Source organism: Heptranchias perlo, unplaced genomic scaffold, assembly GCF_035084215.1.
Source record: "Heptranchias perlo isolate sHepPer1 unplaced genomic scaffold, sHepPer1.hap1 HAP1_SCAFFOLD_43, whole genome shotgun sequence".
Classification (NCBI taxonomy): Eukaryota; Metazoa; Chordata; class Chondrichthyes; order Hexanchiformes; family Hexanchidae; genus Heptranchias; species Heptranchias perlo.
In genome coordinates this window covers 7,001,514-7,021,354 of record NW_027139442.1, presented here as the reverse complement: position 1 = coordinate 7,021,354, position 19,841 = coordinate 7,001,514, and the positions used below count along the sequence as shown (strand labels likewise).

Genomic DNA, 19,841 nt, shown 5'->3' with positions numbered 1-19,841 from the left:
TAAAAACGTTCGTTCTTCACATGTTGAAGTTCACTGCAAAATGTGGCAAAGGGAACAATTCGAACCAGAGAACATCACACGATTTCTTTTTTTATATATTCATTATCAGGGTGTGGGCGTCGCTGACAAGGCCAGAATCTGTTGCCCCTCCCTGGATGCCCTTGAGAAAGTGGTGGTGAGCCTTCTTCTTGAACAGCTCCAGTCCGTGTATCCCACTAAGCTGTTAGGTAGGGAGGGCCAAAGTTTTGATCTCGTAATATATTCTCTGCTGCACAACATCACCGCAGTCTTCAACTGGTTCAATTCAAACGTGCTTAGGTTGATGCTATCACCACACAAACGTGAATTTAGTGGGAGAGCAACACTAAGCAGGGGAATCGTGTAGGTCTTGTGCTGTGTTCTGCAGTGCTAGACTGACGTTAGATACAGGGTGAAGCTGACTCTGTGGAGGGTTCCTAAATCTAAACTCTGACCCTCCCTGCCAACCTTACTCCAGTCAGATTATAATGGCATTAATAGGATTCGGTTTTTGGTTAGGGCTCGGACTAGAGCTAGGGTTAGGGTTTGGCTCGGGCTATAACGTCAGGATTAGGGTTTGGGTGTCAGGTTTAGGGTTAGGGTTTAGGGTAAGAGTGTCAGGGTTAGGGTGTTGGAGTAAATGGAAATCCTAATCCCTCTATCTCTGCAACCTCCTCTGACATTATTCAGTCCTCTGACTCTTGCCTGTTGTGCCCTTCTCCCCCTCGCTTCTTCCCATTATGAGACCTTTAAGTGCCTCCACCCTATTCTCCAGAATTTCCTCCTTAATAAGCGCCAGGAACTTTTTTGGTCACTTTGTACAGGTTGATTTCTTTTTCTGGGACACTGTGAACAATTTCGGAGTTAAAATGCTGTGGAATGAGCTGCTCGTGAAAATTCATGGCTCCCATGTACTCACGCATCCTCGAGCAGATGTAAATGATAGTGTTTTGGTTGCTCAGATGTTGTAGGGTCTTGAGCAGTAAGTGGAATTCACGTTTCTTGTAGACGATATCGGATCCCAGGATGATATCGTAGTCTGTCGGAAATTGATCATGGTTTTCACCCCACGAGAGAGCAGAGACTTTTGACCGCTGGATAATTGAAGAGGGGACATTGTTGGCCACGTTTCGTTCTATTTGATTCAGAACTTCTGGTTTGTCTGTCAAGGTCACATCTCCACCTGCCAGAAGAATGTAAAAGAGCAATGACGTATCTTCACTTATTGTTTCCCAATGACACCAACCTGTAAATGGTAAATGTGGGCAAAAGGGATTCGGGGCAAAGCAAATGAACACAGCAAAGGCTGTGAAATATAATGATGAACTTGTGCAGTGTCACAGCATTGCTCAGCGATTCCATTGGAACAGCAGTTATTTTACTGGATTTAGTAATTCAAAACTGCGGAATAAAAATCCAGCAACTTGAGTTCAAATGCAACCACGGCAGTTTGAGATTTTGATTTTAATTCGAAAATGTCAACATAAAAAGCTGGTATCAGTAAAAGGGGCGATATTGACTTTCTGCCACAGCGTAAAACCGGTGACAACGAGTTTGTCGCCCGTTGAACATTACTCCCGGTTTTTATTTTTAGCTATCACACGTTTTAAACTGCCGCTTGAAGTCAATATCCGCCCCAAAGTGACCATGAAACTATCCGATTGTCGCAAAAACCCAATAGGTTCACTAATGTTCTTTAGGGAAGGAAACCTGCGTCCTGAAACTAACTGGCCTGTGTGTGACTCCAGTCTCACATCAATGTGGTTGATGCTTTACTGCCCTCTCGTGTGGCCGTGAGCCATGCCGCAATATCAAAATAAGGATAAAGCTGCGACCCAGGCATCGAATTAAGACAGAAAAAGTCACACCCAGCCCAGTTGACCTTGCAAGGTCCTTCTCGCTATCAATTGGGGACTGTTGTCAAAGTCGGGAGAGCTGCCTCACAAACTAGTCAAGCAACGGTCTGACATACTCTGAGAATCAGACCTGTCCTCACACTGAGGAAACCCTCCATCGTGTCGTGTGGCACTACCACCCGGCTGAGCGGGATAGATTAATAACAAATCTAGCAGCACAAAAGCTGGCACTTATGAGGCGCCTGGGCCCTTAGTAGCAGCATAATGGAATGCCACAACAATCTTGTCAGCGCAGGGCCCGACATATCCCTCACTTCTCCATCACCATCAAGCTAGGTGACTAAATCTGTTTCAATGTGGAATGTAGAGGAGCATGCCTGGAGCGGCACCAGGCTTATCTGAAAATCAGGTGCCAACTTGGTGAAGACACAGCAAAGGATTACCATGCATTATAACAGTTAGAGCACCATGCATTATAAACAGTGAGAGCACCCTGCATTATGAAGAGTGAGAGCACCATGCATTATAAAAAGTGAGAGCACCATGCATTATAAAGAGTCAGAGCACCATGCATTATAAACAATGAAAGCACCAGGCATAATAAACAGTGAGAGCACCATACATTATGAACAGTTAGAGCACCATGCATTATAAACAGTGAGAGCACCATGCATTATAAACAGTGAGAGCACCATGCATTATATAGAGTGAGAGCACCATGTATTCTCAACAGTGAGAGCATCATGCTGTGCACAGAGTTCAGCAATCCCCAAACCAAACAATCAGGTTAAAGCTCTGAAATCCGGGCACATCCAGTCGCGAATGGTGGTCGCAAATGAAGCAACTAACAGGAGAAGGAGGCTCGGTGAACATTCTCATCCTCAACAAGAGCGCAGCCCAGCACATGGGAACATAAGAACATAAGAAATAGGAGCAGGAGTAGGCCATCCGGCCCCTCTTGCCTTGTCCTTCATTCGAAAAGATCATGGCTGCTCTTCGAACTCCACTCCACTTTCCCGCCCGATTCCCATATCCCTTGATTCCCTGAGTGCGAAAAAAAGTTTGATGCGCTTGCAACAATCTGCAGCCAGAAGTGCCAACTGGATGATCATTCTCAGCCTCTTCCTGAGGTCCCCATCATCACAGATACCAGACTTCAGCCAATTCCATTCACTCCACGTGATAACAATAAATGTTTGAGTTCATGGACTGGCAAAGGCTGTGTGTCAGGACAACATCCCGGCTGTGGTGCTGAAGACCTGTGCTCCAGAACAAGCTGTGCCCCGACCTGAGCTGTTCCAGAACAGCTACAACACTGTCATCTATCCGACTAAAAAGTGGAAAATTGCCCAGGTATGTCCTGTCCACAAAAAGCGGGACAAATCCAATCCGGCCAATTACCGCGCCATCAGCCTACTCTCAATCATCGCCAAAGTGATGGAAGATGTCGACAGTGCTATCAAGCGGCACTTACTAACCAATAACCTGCTCACCGATGCTCAGTTTAGGTTCCGCCATGACCACTCGGCTCCAGACCTCATGACAGCCTTGGTCCAAACATGGTGTTGGCCAGAGGCTGCAGAAACCTAATGAGCTTAATTCGAAGTGCTAACAAAGACACTGACTTTTGAACTGGGGTGACCTGGAGTTCAGTCACTGGTCTGAACTGGCCAGAACCGGTTTGAATTCGTTCCGCTTCTTATAGGGACAAAGGAACTGTGATGAGACACCAGTCCTGAATTAGGAAAGGAGTATGAGGTGACGCTTCCTAGGCCCTTGGAACAGAGCCAATCAGGGGATGACATCGATCACTCCAGCAACTTTGAGCCAACCAGAGAAGACAGCATCATTCGAAAAGACAGACTTGGGAATAAAACTGAAGAATTGCTGGCTTGGTCCCAGTTTGTTTTTGAGTGAGACTCCGGAGACTAACCCTCGTGGAAGTGGGACCCTACGTCAGGGACGTAGAGACGACGTCGGGAGTGAGAGAGAGAATTGCCTGGCCAGCAGTATCTCTCCTTTCCGTGTAATATAATATCCTTTCCATTCTGTGACCACTCAGGGAGTGTTCGTCAGGAAAACCTAGTGGGTGTGCGTTTAAATCCTAACACTCAGGGAGTGTTAGTCAGGGGAACCTAGTGGGCGTGCGTTTAAATCCTAATACTCAGGGAGTGTTGGTCAGGGAAACCTGGTGGGTGTGCGTTTAAATCCTAGTTTGAGTATAAAACTGTAGAACCTGCTGTAAACTGCATGCCTATATCTAACTAGACGTATAAGCGGTATGTACATGATCTAATAACGTTAGTAAAGCGAATTGAGAATTAAGAGAGAATTGACTCTTCCTCTGTGTACTAAGCCAAAACCGTTAACCGGTGACTTCCGGTCAACAATGGAAAAGAGACCTGAATTCCAGAGGTGAGGTGAGATTGACTGCCCTTGACATCAAGGCATCATTTGTCCGAGTGTGGCACGAAGGTGTCCGAGTAAAACTGCCGTCAATTGGAATCAGGGGGGAAACTCTCCAGTGGCTGGAGTCATACCTGGCGCAAAAGTACATGGTAGTGTCTGTTGGAGGCCAATCATCTCAGCCTCAGGACATCGCAGGGCAGTGACATCGCCCCAACCATCTTCAGCTGCTACATTAATGACCTTCCCTCCATCATCAGGTCGCAAGTGGCGCTATTCAATAATGGTAATGATAGGGACAAAATGTTTACTTCCTTCAGCAATTCCTCAGATAATGCCGCAGAATACAAGGCCTCCGACCTGCTCTTCTAGCCACACTATTTATGTGACTGGTCCAGTTAAGTTTCTGGTCAATGGTGACCCCCAGGATGAAGATGGTGGGAGAATTGGCGATGGTGATGCCGTTTGATGTCAAGGTGAGTTGGTTAGACTCTGTCTTGTTGGAGATGGTCATTGCCCGGCTCTTGTCTGGCGCGAATGTTATTTACCACATAACAGCCAAGCCTGGATATTGTCCAGGTTGTGCTGTATGCGGGTACGGGCTGCTTCATTATTTTATTCTAAAGCATGCTTACTGTTTTATGGTGCATAATTTGGCCATCAGTTGGGTGCTGGACACGTGACTGGAGCTCAGAAGGACTCAAAATCATGATCAAAAGCATCAGCTTCCCCGTTTCATATCTGATCAGAGTCGAGATGTTCAGGATGTTGTGCAAATATTACATTGAATATAACCAGGCCATTTCTGATAGGTATCTAGTTCTCAGCTCATCAGCTCAAGGAGAAACGTGTTCAAATGTTTCACTTTTTCATTTACAGATTTTTGCGTTTTATGGATTTTCACAGATCAACAGCAGTTCAATTGATATCCCGCTCCCGGATGGGAGGAGGGACTTGCTCCAAAATGGCAGGTGGAGCGGCTGAGTCTCGAAAGCTGCGACTTTTTTGAGGCATCATTCATATTACCTGAGGTAAGGGTGCTGTGCTTTGAAAGCATTCTCTTTCAACCAGATTAAAACTGGAGGTGAAGAACTGTCAACAGTAAGGACCTGAAACAGACTGCAGCGTTCACAAAACATGCATATAACTGGGGGTTTAATCAAACCTATGACCAGTCACTGTCATGGTCCTTCACGACATAGCCGTCCTACTCCATTACAGTTCACCGCTCTCTCTCACACATGCAAAGTGCTATCGCTTGGAACATTTAACTCACCCAGCAGGATGGCAAGAATCCCCACGATCCCAGTGCCGGACCCCAATTCAATCATCTTCTTCCCAGAAAAACTGATATTCTCTTTCTCAAAGAACCGGCACAGAACGAGGCCCTGAAACAAAATATGGCATTAACGTTAGAACACGTTCACCTGCAACTTTCTGAATCCAACTGCACATGACAAGGGTTTGCAAGGGAGGGTGCAAGGGAGGGAGCAAGGGAAAGTCCAAGGGAGGATGCAAGGGAGGGTCCAAGTGTCGGAACAAGGGAGGGTGCAAGGATAGGTGCAAGGTAGGGAACAAGGGAGGGTGCAAGGGCGGGAGCAAGCGTGGATGCAAGGGTGGGAGCATGGGAGGGTGCAGGGATCAGTGCAAGGGAACGTGCAAGGGTGGGAGCAAGGGTGAGAGCAAGCGTGGATGCAAGGGTGGGAGCTTGGGAGGGTGCAGGGATCAGTGCAAGCGAAGTTGCAAGGGAGGGAGCAAGGGAGGGTGCAATCCAGTAAGTAATTCCAAGGAAGATATCAATCTCGTACTTGGTTCCAAGGAAGATATAAAAATCTGAACATTGTGTTGTGATGGGTATAAACCCAATATATGGTCTCAAGGATGGCGAATACCCCGCACATGGTGTCAATGATGGTGCATACATCGGGAATGGTGTCCAAGATGGTGGATACACCGCGCATTGTGCTCAGGATTGTGTATAGTCAAGGGCATTTAGGGATGGGCAATGAATACTGGCCTGGTCAGCGACGCCCACATCCCATGAACAAATCGAAAAAAAACCTTGCGCACGGTTCTAATAATGGTGCATATACCGCACATGGTGCTAAGGATGGTGGATACCCAGTGCAGGGGATCAAGGATGGTGGATACCCAGTGCAGGGGATCAAGGATGGTGAATACCCAGTTTAGGGGATCAAGGATGGTGGATACCCAGTGTAGGGTGTCAAGGAGGGTATAAACATAATACATGGTGCTGGTGGAGTATTCATCCCATCTTGATTCAGAGGAGAATACATCAATCAGTACTTTGTGCCAGCTAGGGCAAAAACCGAGTACATGGTGATAATGATGGCATAAACCCAGGATATGGTAATTTGGAGCATATAAACCCAAGACATGATACAAGAAGGTTATAAACCCATTACATTGTGTCAGGGAGGAGGTAAACCCGGTAAATGTGGCCTGGAGGGTACAAAAATTTAATGGTGCCATGGATGGTATGAAGACAGAACATGGTGCCATGGATGTTATATATTGGGTGTAGAGTAGTTATGGAAAGAGACATTGATCAATCAAAGGTGAAGGTGCTGAGGGGTAATTTCAGTGAGTTCAAAAGGGATCCGGCCCATGTTGAATGCAAACAAAGACTGGCTGTAAAAACAGTAAATAAGCAATGCGAGGCCTTCAAGGAGAAGCTAATTCGGGCGCAATCGAAACGCATTCCTATGAGGGAGATAGGAAGGGCATGCAAAGCTGGAGCTCACTGGACAACTGAAAATATAGAGACTAAAACGAAACAGAGAAAGGAGGCTTATGACCAATGTCAGGACCATAATATATTAGAAAAAGAAGCAGAATACAGAAAGTACAGAGGAGATCTGAAAAAGGAAATAATACGGGCGAAGAGAGTGTACGAGAAAGTGGTGGCAGATAACAGAAAAGGGAACAGTAAAGTATTTTACAAACAGACAAATAGTAAAAGGATAATCAAAGGAAGGGTGGGGGCAATTAGCGACAAAAGAACGAACTCATTGTGGAGTCGCGGCTGGGGTACTAAATGAAAACTTTGCATCTACATTGACAAAAAAAGAGGATGCTGCCAATGTCCCAGTAAAGGAAGAGATAGTGGAGGATGCACTAAAAAGGTTGGCAGTACTCAAAGTAGAAAAGCCACGCGGTCCAGGTGGGATGCATCCTCGATTGTTGTGGGAAGTAAGGGTGGAAATAGCAGAGGTGAAAGCCACAATCTTTCAATCCACCTTCGATATGGGGATGGTGCCAGAGGACTGACTGGTTGCAAATGTTATTCTCCTGTTCAAAAAAGGGGAGAAGGATAAACCTGGTAACTACTGGCCAGTCAGCCTAACGTCGGTGGTGGGGAAACTTTTAGAGACAATAATCTGGGACAAAATTAATTGTCACTTGGAAAAACATGTTTTAATAAATTACTGTCAGCACGGATTTCTGTAAGGCAAATCGTGTTTGATAAACTTGATTGAGTTGTTTGATGAAGTAATTAATAGGGTTGATGGTGTTCGTGCAGTTATGTTTGTTGACATGAATTTTCAAAGTACCACGTTATAGATGAGTTAGCAACATAGAATCATAGAATCTTAGAAGTTACAACATGGAAACAGGCCCTTCGGCCCAACATGTCCATGTCGCCCAGTTTATACCAATAAGCTAGTCCCAATTGCCTGCACTTGGCCCATAAACCTCTATACCCATCTTACCCATGTAACTGTCCAAATGCTTTTTCAAAGACAAAATTGTACCCGCCTCTACTACTGCCACTGGCAGCTCGTTCCAGACACTCACCACCCTTTGAGTGAAAAAATTGCCCCTCTGGACCCTTTTGTATCTCTCCCCTCTCACCTTAAATCTATGCCCCCTCGTTATAGACTCCCCTACCTTTGGGAAAAGATTTTGACTATCGACCTTATCTCTGGCCCTCATTATTTTATAGACTTCTATAAGATCACCCCTTAACCTCCTACTCTCCAGGGAAAAAAGTCCCAGTCTGTCTAACCTGTCCCTGTAAGTCAAACCATCAAGTCCCGGTAGCATCCTAGTAAATCTTATCTGCACTCTTTCTAGTTTAATAATATTCTTTCTGTAATAGGGTGAGCAGAACTGTACACAGTACTCCAAGTGTGGCCTCACCAATGCCCTGTACAACTTCAACAAGACATCCCAACTCCTGCATTCAATGTTCTGACCAATGAAACCAAGCATGCTGAATGCCTTCTTCACCACCCTATCCACCTGTGACTCCACTTTCAAGGAGCTATGAATCTGTACTCCCAGATCTCTTTGTTCTATAACTCTCCCCAACGCCCTACCATTAACGGAGTAGGTCCTGGCCCGATTCGATCTACCAAAATGCATCACCTCACATTTATCTAAATTAAACTCCATCTGCCATTCATCGGCCCACTGGCCCAATTTATCAAGATCCCGTTGCAATCCTAGATAACCTTCTTCACTGTCCACAATGCCACCAATCTTGGTATCATCTGCAAACTTACTAACCATGCCTCCTAAATTCTCATCCAAATCATTAATATCAATAACAAATAACAGCGGACCCAGCACCGATCCCTGAGGCACACCGCTGGACACAGGCATCCAGTTTGAAAAACAACCCTCGACAACCACCCTCTGTCTTCTGTCGTCAAGCCAATTTTGTATCCAATTGGCTACCTCACCTTGGATCCCATGAGATTTAACCTTATGTAACAACCTACCATGCGGTACCTTGTCAAATGCTTTGCTGAAGTCCATGTAGACCACGTCTACTGCACAGCCCTCATCTATCTTCTTGGTTACCCCTTCAAAAAACTCAATCAAATTCGTGAGACATGATTTTCCTCTCACAAAACCATGCTGACTGTTCCTAATTAGTCCCTGCCTCTCCAAATGCCTGTAGATCCTGTCCCTCAGAATACCCTCTAACAACTTACCCACTACAGATGTCAGGCTCACTGGTCTGTAGTTCCCAGGCTTTTCCCTGCCGCCCTTCTTAAACAAAGGCACAACATTTGCTACGCTCCAATCTTCGGGCACCTCACCTGTAGCGGCGGATGATTCAAATATCTCTGCTAGGGGACCCGCAATTTCCTCCCTAACCTCCCATAACGTCCTGGGATACATTTCATCAGGTCCCGGAGATTTATCTACCTTGATGCGCGTTAAGACTTCCAGCACCTCCCTCTCTGTAATATGTACACTCCTCAAGACATCACTACTTATTTCCCCAAGTTCCCTAACATCCATGCCTTTCTCAACCGTAAATACCGATGTGAAATATTCATTCAGGATCTCACCCATCTCTTGTGGTTCTGCACATAGATGACCTTGATGATCCTTAAGAGGCCCTACTCTCTCCCTAGTTACCCTTTTGCCCTTTATGTATTTGTAGAAGCTCTTTGGATTCACCTTTTCCTGATCTGCCACAGCAATCTCATATCCACTTTTTGCCCTCCTGATTTCTCTCTTAACTCCACTCCGGCAATCTCTATACTCATGGGAGTAAAGGAACAGGGGCAGCGTGGATATGAAATTAGCTTCGAGACAGAAAGCAGAGACTAGTTGTGAACGGTTATTTCTCAGGCTTGATGTGTTCCCCAGGGGTCGGTATTTGCACCATTGAACTTTTTGATACATATGAATGAACTGGACTTGGGTATAGAGGGTATAATTTCAAAGTTTGCAGATGACACGAAACTCGGAAATGTCGTAAACAATGTGGAGGCTAAGAACAGACTTCAGGAGACCAGACACACAAGGGAAATGGGTAGACAAATGGAAGATGAAATTTAACGCGGAGAACTGTGAAATGATACATTTTGATAGCAATGATAAGAAGAGACAATATAAACAAAATGTTACCATTTTGAAGGGGGTACAGGAACAGAGCGAACTCGGGTTGTACTAACACAAATATTTGAAGGTGGCAAGACAAGTTGGGAAGGATGTTGAAAAACATACGGGACCCTTGATTTATAAAATAGGCACAGAATACAAAATGAAGGAAGTGACGCTAAACCTTTATAAATCACTGGTGAGGCCGCAGCAGGAGTATTGTGTCTAATCCTGAGCACCACGTTAGGGAGAATGTCAAGTCTTTAGGGACAGTGCAGTGTAGATTTGGTAGAATGGTACCAGGGGTGCGGGACTTCAGTTAAGTGGGGAGACTGGAGAAGCTGGGGTTGTTCTATTAGACCAGAGAAGTTTAAGATGAGATTTAAAAGATGTGTTCAAATTCACGAACTGTTATGATAGAGTAAATGAGTAAAAATGGGTTCATGGGGTTGGGAGTTATATATTAGCAGAGATCGATGATTGGGTAATGGACAGAAAACAGAGAGTCGTGATAAACGGGTCATATTCAGGTTGTCAGGCTGTAACTAGTGCGGTGCCGCAAGGATCCCTGCTTGGGCCTCAGCTTTTTACACTCTATATTAATGAATTCGATGAAAGGACCGAGTGTAATGTATCCAAGTTTGCTGACGATACAAAGATACGTGGGAAAGTGAACTGTGACGAGGATACAAAGAGTCTGCTAAGGGTTATAGACAGGTTAAGTGAGTGGGCAGGCAGATGATTAATTGGAGACATGACATGTGGTGAGTGGAGCAGGTTTGGGAGGAACAGGTGACTTCGGACCAATGGTTCCCAAAGCTCTCCACCACTGGAGGGTTTTCCTCGCCTCATGTCTGGGTCTGTTGGAGACTAATTCATTCGGTTTGATTGCTATTATTAGTCTGCAACTCGGTTCTCACTGTGTCATGTGACTACCAGGAAAGGAGACGGCGAACAATAATCTTTCTTCTAGCAATTCCGATGTTCTTATGCATGTTCGTCTGCAAAACCAATTCATCAAGTAGGGCTTCCTCAAAATGGCGGGGGTGGGGGTGTTGGCGGTTGCTGTCGTGGAAGGAAGAATCTCTGAGTTTGGTTTCTCTCTATCAGATCCAAGCATTTACTCCAAACATTGGACTTACAGCTCCCCACATTATTGATGGTACCACTAATTTATTGCTGGAGACCCTAGTGATTCTCAAAGTGTGCCCGCAAATCTGATAGCGACTTTCGAGTTTGTTGCTGTCCTCCTTGGAGTCGCTGCTGCAGAAATGCTTCTTTTCCTGCTGTGTTTCCATTATCCTCTCTGAGCTCACTCTGTACTGCTTTGATCCTTGTTGAGCCACTGCAGTCTCCAGGTATGTTTTGTCCAGGTGTCTGGATGTGAGCCTGACTCGGTTTCAGCTTTCGGTGCGTGCAGTCCGCTTGTCCGACAGTGGATGAAACAACACAAACTCTGATCTGGAAACACAATAAACTTTAATTAATTAGTCTCCCATCTCTCAATTCTTCCCCAACAAATTTGATAATAACACATTAACACAATATTCAAAAGTTTCTCAAAGGTCCTCATTAAGAAAGTGAACCAATAAAGTCAGTATGCAGAGAGCCGAAACTGTGGGCCTTTATCTGAAGGCAGGGACGGTATTTGCCTTACCATGCGACTGTTGTTTTAGTGAAGTTACTCCCTTCGATCCAGAGCTGCTCAGCTGACAAACCGAGCAGAAGAGCTTTTGTTGCGAACCGTGGTATCATCTCCCCAACCTCGGCCGGGTTGGTGAGCAGCCTTTCTCTGCCGCCCACTCTTTACCAGTTTCATGTTCTTCACCTGTCTCACCAGCTGCACCGATCAGTAACTGCCTTTTCCCACTGTGGTGATGACAGTCACTGCTCCATGCTGCTCACTGCCAGCGGGACTGTGTGATCGGCCGCTGACTCTCGGCGCTTTGTTGCGCAGTGTCTTTATTCATTTCTTATCTGACTCGAGTTACAACGAATCGATGGGGAACAGCCTCGATTCAAAACACTTTTGAGTATTGTGTTCATGTGTTATTATCAAATTTGTTGGTGAAGAGTCGAGAGAAGGGAGACTAATTAATTAAAGTTTATTATGTTTCCAGCTCAGGTACCGGCAAGCCCTCAGTGATCAGCTAATTAACGTAACTGGATCTGCTCAGGGCTCCGTGTAATTGCACGGCCCAAACGCTGCACTGTTTTCAGGTCAGCAACATTTCAAATTATCATCAGCACAGAGCACCTAAAACTGATGCCTTTGACCCGGACGGTTGAATTGTTTTTTTATTTTAAAATGAACATGGAAATCAATTTATTTGCCAACAACTAACTGCAAATATTCAATTATCCGCCTTCGGGTTACTTTCTACCAACCGGAAAACTGTTTCCAAACTGTGCCCTGTCGGAGTGCTTGGAAATCCCTGGTTTAACAAAGCACCACCTGGAGGATGGGGCAATGCTTCTTTGTGCTTCGGAAGCCTGTCGATCGTTACCCTCATTTATGTAGTAAGAAGATCCCTAAATATCAGGTAATTCAGCAATTGAAAAGATTCATTCTTGGATTGAGAAGTGGCAATGCACAGACTGAAGGCACATTAGAGCAGGAGGAGGCCATTTAGCCCCTCGAGCCTGTTCTGCCATTCAATGAGATCATGGCTGGTCTGCAACCAAACTCCACATACGCGCCTGAGCCCCATATGCCTTAATACTCTTGGTTAACAAAAATCTATCAATTATAGAAATAAAATTAACAATTGAGCTTCCATCTGCTGCCTTTGTTGAAGAGAGTTCCAAACTTCTACCACCCTTTGTGTGCAGAAGTGCTTCCTGATCACACTCCTGGAAGTTTTGGCTTCAATTTTAGGCTATGTCTAACCCTAACCCACCCAGCGGAAATCGTTTCTCTCTGTCGACCCTATCAGTTCCCATTAATATCTTGAAAACTTCGATTAGGTCACCCCTTACACTTCTAAATTCAAGGGAATGCAACCCTCGTTTGTGTAATGTATCCTCGTAATATAACACTTGGAGTCCAGATATCATTCCAGTAAATCAAATGCAAAATACTTCGAAAGATGGAAATCTAAAATAGAAACAAAAATTGCTGGAGAAGCTCAGCAATTCAGGCCATAGCTGTGGAGAAAGAAAAATTGTTAACGTTTCAGGTCGAAGACCTTTCGCCCGAACTCATTCTAGCAAATCTGCGCTGCACTCCCTCGAAGGCCAATATATACTTCAGGGTTTTTTTCATAGCTACAACATAATTCTACCCCCTTGTATTCTATTGCTCTCGATATAAAGGCCCGCATTCCATTAGACTTTTTGATTATTTTCTGTACCTGTCCATGACATTTTAATGATCGATGTGCATGGACCCCTAAGTTTCTTTGGACCTCCACTGTTTCGAGCTTTTCACCATTTAGAAAGTACACTGATGTACCCTGTTTTGGTCCAAAGTGGATGAGCTCACACATGCATACAATGAAATCCACTTGCCACAGTTTTGCCCATTCACTTAGTCCATTACTATCTTTCTGGAATGTTATGTTTCCATCTACACTGCTTAAAATGCTGTCTATCTTTTTTGTCATTGGCAAACTTGGATATATGGATCCCTCTATCCCGTTTATCTAAGTCATTAATAAATCTAGTCAATAGTTGAGGCCCAAAAATAGATCCCTATGGGAAACCATTTGACACTTCCTGCCAATTTGAGCCATTATCCCTACTCTCTGTTTCGTCCCGCTCAGCCAATTTCCTAACCATGTCAATAATTTGCCTTCAATTCCATGAGCTTCAAGTTTAGTTAATAGTCTCTTATGAGCGACTTTATCTAATGCCTTCTGCAAGTCCATTTAATCTACAACCATAGACATTCCGCTGTCCTCTACTTTAGTAACCTCTTCAAAAAATTCAATCAGTTTCGTCAGGCATGACCTGCCCTTCACAAATCACCGTTGGCTCTCCCTGATCAGTTGAAAATTTTCAAGGTGTTCAGTCACTCTATCCTTAATTATAGACTCCAGTAATTTCCCGACAACAGATATTAGGCTAAGTGGTCTAGAATGCCCTGGTTTCCCTCTCTCACCTTTCTTAAATAGCGGAGTTGCATGTGCAACTTTCTAATCGAAAGGAACAGTTCCTGAATGGAGCAAACTTGGGAAGATAATAGTTTGGGCTTCTGCAATGTTCTCAACTACTTTCTTTAAAGCCCTTAAGTGGAATCCATCTGGTTCTGGGGATTTGTTACTCCCGAGTGCCATTATTTTCTTTATTACTGTTAATTTGTTTGTGTTAATTATAAGAAGTCCCGTCCCTGATTCACAATTAGTTTCCTTGGAACGTCCGGCATGCGATCCTCTCCCTCTACTGTAAATACTGATGCAAAGAAAATATTTAACATTTCTGCGATTTCTTTATCAGTTTTTAAGGGGCCCAAATTGCTCTTGATCAACCTTTTTTTCCTTGTACAATTGTAAGAAAAATTGTGTTCGTTTTGATATCTGTTGCAAGTTTCTTTTCATACTCCCTTTTTGTAGCTCCAACGATCTGTTTTTTCGCCCTTTGCCGTTCTTTGTATCTCTCCCATTCGCCAGGATCTATGCTATATTTGCATTTTTGTATGCTTTATCTTTTAGTTTTATGTTGTCCCTTCCCTCTTTTTTTGTCCATGGCTGTTTTGCTTTTTGGCATGTAGAGCTCTCGCCCTTTGGAGGCATGAACTGGTTCTGTGTCACTTTAAATTCTTTTTTAACACCTCCCACTGATCTTCTGTCGTTTTACTCATTAACAGATTTACCCAGTTTACTGTGGACAATCTCTGACTCATCCCGTTGAAGTCGTCCTTACCGAAATTTAGAATCCTAGCAGCTCATAAGGGTTTCTCCCTTTCAAACACAACGTTGAACTCGATCATGTTATGATCGTTATTACCGAAATATTCACACATTATTAGGCATTTAAATAAACCTAGCTCATGACTCATTATTAAAGCTAATATGGCCTGCCCCCTTGTTGGTTCTCGGAGATATTGTTGCAGAAAGCTGTCCTGAACACTCTCAAGAAATTTTCTACCTGGAAGGAACAGAGAGAGGGAGAGATAGGGAAGAGAGTAATAAAGGAGAGAGCCAACGAGAATGAAAACTAGAGGATAGAGGAGGAGAGAGGGGCATTAGAGGGAGAAGTGGTGGATTATGAAGAGAATGAGATTGAGAGAAGAGAACCGGGAGGATGAGAGAGAGAGAGAGAGAATGAGAGACGGGAACTAGCCATATAAAAGGGAGGTAGAGAATTAGAGAGGGGAACCGTAAAGATAAAGGCGAGAGAGGAAAGACGAGAGGGGAACTAGATGGATGAAGGGGAGAGGGAGAATACCAGAGGAGTACAGGAGGATAATGGGGAGAGAAAGAATGATAGAGAGAATGAAAGAGGGGAACTAGGCATATAAAAGTGAGAGGGAGAATGGGAGAGGAGGTCGAGAAGAATAAAGGGGAGAGAGAGAATAAGAGTCGAACCGAGGGATAACGGAGAGAGAGAATGAAAGGAAAACCGAGTGATAAAGGGGTGTGAGAAAGAATGAAAGGAGAACCGAGTGATAAAGGAGACGGAGAGAGAATAGGAGACGGCCATGCAATCATAAAGAGGGAATGAACATGAGTGAACCTATCGTTTCCTCGGCGCTGCTCCCGCTCTCACCACCGTAACTTCAGCGGAAGAGCGGCCAAAACCCCATTTACCTGTGTAATTATAAGTGCACTTTTGGCAGTTACAGCGACGGAGTTAAAGCAGCTCTGAGGGTGTGGTTCAAACTCAGATTTGCCATTTGTAACACGCAGCAGCCCAAATTCTGTAACTGAACAAGAAATTAATTTAAAATTAAACAGAATTTTGCCTTCAAATTCTGCATTATAATCCTTCATATTTCTAAAGTAAACTGCTTCACGACGAGCAGAAAATTCAACCTCGGCCTTTGGAGAGCCAATGTATCAGCTCTAAGGAGAAAGCAATACAGTGATCGGAAGCAGCAAAGGCTACTGCGACCGACAAATATACAAATGGAGCTAAAAAACTTACTTCACAAATTCTCAGTTCTCCTCAGTGATGTTGAACCTTTTTCAGTAATTATTACCTGAGGCTGCCAAAAAATTCTCGCCAGTAGCTCCCACTGAGCATTGCCTCCTGTTTTAACTGGTCACAGTCTCGTCAGATTGCAACACCCTGACATGTTCCCTCCTACTGTGACATTAGGTTGAGATGTATGAGCTGGTCTGCGGGTTAGGAGGATTCCTTGGGATGGTGACCTCCATTCACTTGGTGTCCTGCACTGGGACATCCAGTACTTCCTGTGCTATCCTGGGTTGAGATGGCTCAGTGGCGGTGTTCCATTCCATCAATAGTCACTTCTTGTATATCTGCTCATTGGGGGCAGTTGTTATCAGCTCTGATCTCCCCTTATTATATATAAAAAAACTCCATCAGCGATCATCCCTGGCCATCCCATCCATAGGTGGTGCTTTGCGACCTCTCTGCAGCTCATTAACATCCGTGTCTCCTTCATTACCTCATCAACTCACTCGAACTTTACTCGTTTTTTTGAAGGAGATACTCGGGTAATTTGTGTGGGAGTCTGTTCCATAGAGTCTTTACTTTTCAGTGACAATCAGTTCAGCTCCTGTTTTCCTGCTCATCATAACTTAGTGCCCTAAAACATGGAATCATTCTTGGACTCCTCCTCAACCTTGTCCATTGCGTCATTGGAAATACCAGTGGCCGGAACTGGAGACAATGTTCCAAATGCTTCGTCAGATTTATCAAAGTTTCGAATGACGTGTTTCAACGCACGTCCTTGAGATACATCCCGCACTTGAGTAACATTGTCCCTGATGTAGCACTGCTTCAGTCCGGGGTCATAGAGTCCTATGGATGTATCGGTTGCTGTACAACAGTAACTGGGCTTCCTAGCCCCGTGTGCCAGATGCAAATGCTGCTGCGAACAGAAGGCAAAATGAGATACTAAAGAGGAAGTCTTCAGCTCTGGCTACATATGAACTACACAGGAAGAGGGGCTGCACTGAAACTACATATGGTGAGGGGCTACAGTGGAACTGCACATGGAGAGGGGGTACAGTGGAACTACATATGGAGAGGAGCTACCGTGGAATTACATAGAGAGAGAGGTTACAGCGGAACTACATAAGGCGAGGGGCTACTGTGGCACTACATCGAGAGAGGGATTACAGTTGAACTATTTAGCGAGACGGTGTTCATAGGAACTACTTAGGGTGAGGGGCTACAGGCGAAAAACATATGGAGAGGGGCTACAGTGGATCTACATAGACAGAGGGGATACAGGGAAACTACATAAGGGGAGGGACTACAGTGGGATTACATAGGGAGAGGGGTTTCAGTGGAACTAAAAAGGGAGAGGGGCTACAGTGGAAATACAAAGGGAGAGGGGCTACAGTGGAAATACATAGGGAGAGGAGCTCCAGTGGAATAACATAGGGAGAGGAGCTACAGTGGAATTACATAGGGAGAGGAGCTACAGTAGAATTACATTGGGAGAGGAGCTACAGTGGACCGACATCAGGGCAGTGGCTACATAGGAATTACATTGGCAGAGGGACTGCGTTTGAACTACATAAGTGGGGGGAGGGGCTAAATTGGAACTAAATAGGGAGAAGGCTTATAATGTCACTACATCGGGAAAGGGGCTATCAGCATCAGTTGTAGGGAATTTACTGGAGTCTGCAATTAAGAATCGAGTGTCTCAACACCGTTAACATTTCCAGCTGATCAGAGAGAGTCAGCGTGGATTACTAAAGGGTAAAGGATTTGCCTGATGAAACTGATCGAATTTTTCGAAGAGGTGACTAATGTAGAGGAGAAGGGAATTTCTACGGATTATTTTTAATTCGTTCATGGGAGGTGGGTGTCACTGGCGAGGCCAGCATTTATTGCCCATCTCCACTTGCCCTCGAGAAGGTGGTGGTGAGCTGCCATCTGTGGTGAAGGATGTCCCACAGTGCTGTTAGGAAGGGAGTTGCAGGATTTAGACTCAGCGACGAAGCTGGAACGGCGATAAGTTCCCAGTCGGGATGGTGTGTGACTTGGAGGGGAACGTGCAGGTGGTGTTGTTCCCATGTGCCTGCTGCCCTCATCCTTCTCGATGGCAGAGTTCGCGGGTTTGGGAGATGCTGTCGAAGAAGCCTTGGCGAGTTGCTGCAGTGCATCCTGTGGATGGTACACACTGCAGCCACAGTGCGCCGGTGGTGAAGGGAGTGAATGTTTCGGGGGGTGGATGGGGTGCCAATCAAGCGGGTTGCTTTGTCCTGGATGGTGTCGAGCTCCTTGAGTGTTGTTGGAGCTGCACCCATCCAAACAAGTGGAGAGTATTACATCACACTCCTGACTTGTGCCTTGTTGATGGTGGAATGTCTTTGCGGAGTCAAGAGGTGAGTCACTCGCCTCTGAATGCCGAGCCTCTGACCTGCTCTTGTAGCTACAATATTTATGTGTCTGGTCCAGATTGGTTTCTGGTCAATGATGACATCCAGAATGTTCATGGTGGGGGATTCGGCGATGGTAATGCCGTTGAATTTCATGGTGAGGTGTTTACACTCCTTCTTGGTGGTGATCGTCATTGCCTGGCACTTTTCTGGCGCGAATACTGCTTGCCATTTATCAGCCCAAGTCTGGGTGTTGTCCAGGCCTTACTGCATGCGGGCACGGACTGCTTCATTGTCTGAGTGGTGGGGAATGGAACAAAATCCAACAGCCTGCTGTGTCTGTTCAAGGTCTGATGTTTGGGAACTATTTTATGATTATTGATTTACACCAATGGTGGTATAGTGCCGAGCATGTTTCCAAAATATAAACAAGTATAATTATAGTAAAATGTTTTCAACGTTCATTTCTTTTCGCTATAGAACGAATAGAGGAAAAACATACTCGAAATAGTGAGTTACCAAGAGTCTAATGAGAGTGAGGAATGCAAATGATATGTTAGCCTTTATAGCAAGGGAGTCGGAATATATGGGTAAGGAGGTCTTTGTGCAATTGTACGATGAGAAGATATTGTGTAAAATTGGCCGATATTCTGTGGAATTTAGAAGAATGAGAGCTGATCGCATTGAAACGTATAAAATTCTTAGACGGCTTGACAGGCTAAAAGCTGATAAGCTGATTCCCCTGGCTGGAGAGTCAAGAACTAGAGGTCATAGTCTCAAGATAAGGGGTCGGACATTTAGGACCGATATGAGGAAACATTTCTGAACTCAAACGGTTGAGAATCTTTGGAATTCTCTACCCCAGAGGACAGTGGATGCTCAGTCGTTGAGTTAATTCAAAGCTGAGATCGATAAATTTTTGGACTCCAGGGGAATCAAGGGATATGGGGATGGGGCGGGAAAGTGGAGTTGAGGGCGAAGATCAGACATGATCTATTGAATGGTGGAGCAGGCTCGAGGGCCCGTATTGCCGACTCCTGCTCCTATTTCTTCTGTTCTTATGTAGAGAACCTTATATCCCAGTGTGCTGACGACACTAGGTTAGGTGGCACAGTAAGCGTTATAGATGGGAGCAGAAAGTTGCAAAGCGACATTGATAGATTAAGTGAGTGGGCAAAACTGTGTCAGAGGGAGGTCAAGGTGAGAAAGCGTGAGGTTATCCAGTTTGGAACTT

The 19,841-nt window shown here is 44.9% G+C and overlaps 1 protein-coding gene across 1 annotated transcript; it reads right to left on the bottom strand.

Moving 5' to 3' along the window:
• Positions 1–803: 803 nt before the first annotated feature.
• Positions 804–11,443, bottom strand: LOC137312570 (EEF1A lysine methyltransferase 3-like). The gene is made up of 3 exons (XM_067979101.1): positions 11,288–11,443; positions 5,557–5,668; positions 804–1,201 (listed from the first exon to the last, which is right to left on the bottom strand). The coding sequence occupies exons 1-3, from the start codon at positions 11,441–11,443 to the stop codon at positions 804–806; spliced, it is 666 nt and encodes a 221-aa protein (XP_067835202.1).
• Between the last annotated feature and the right edge of the window lie 8,398 nt (positions 11,444–19,841).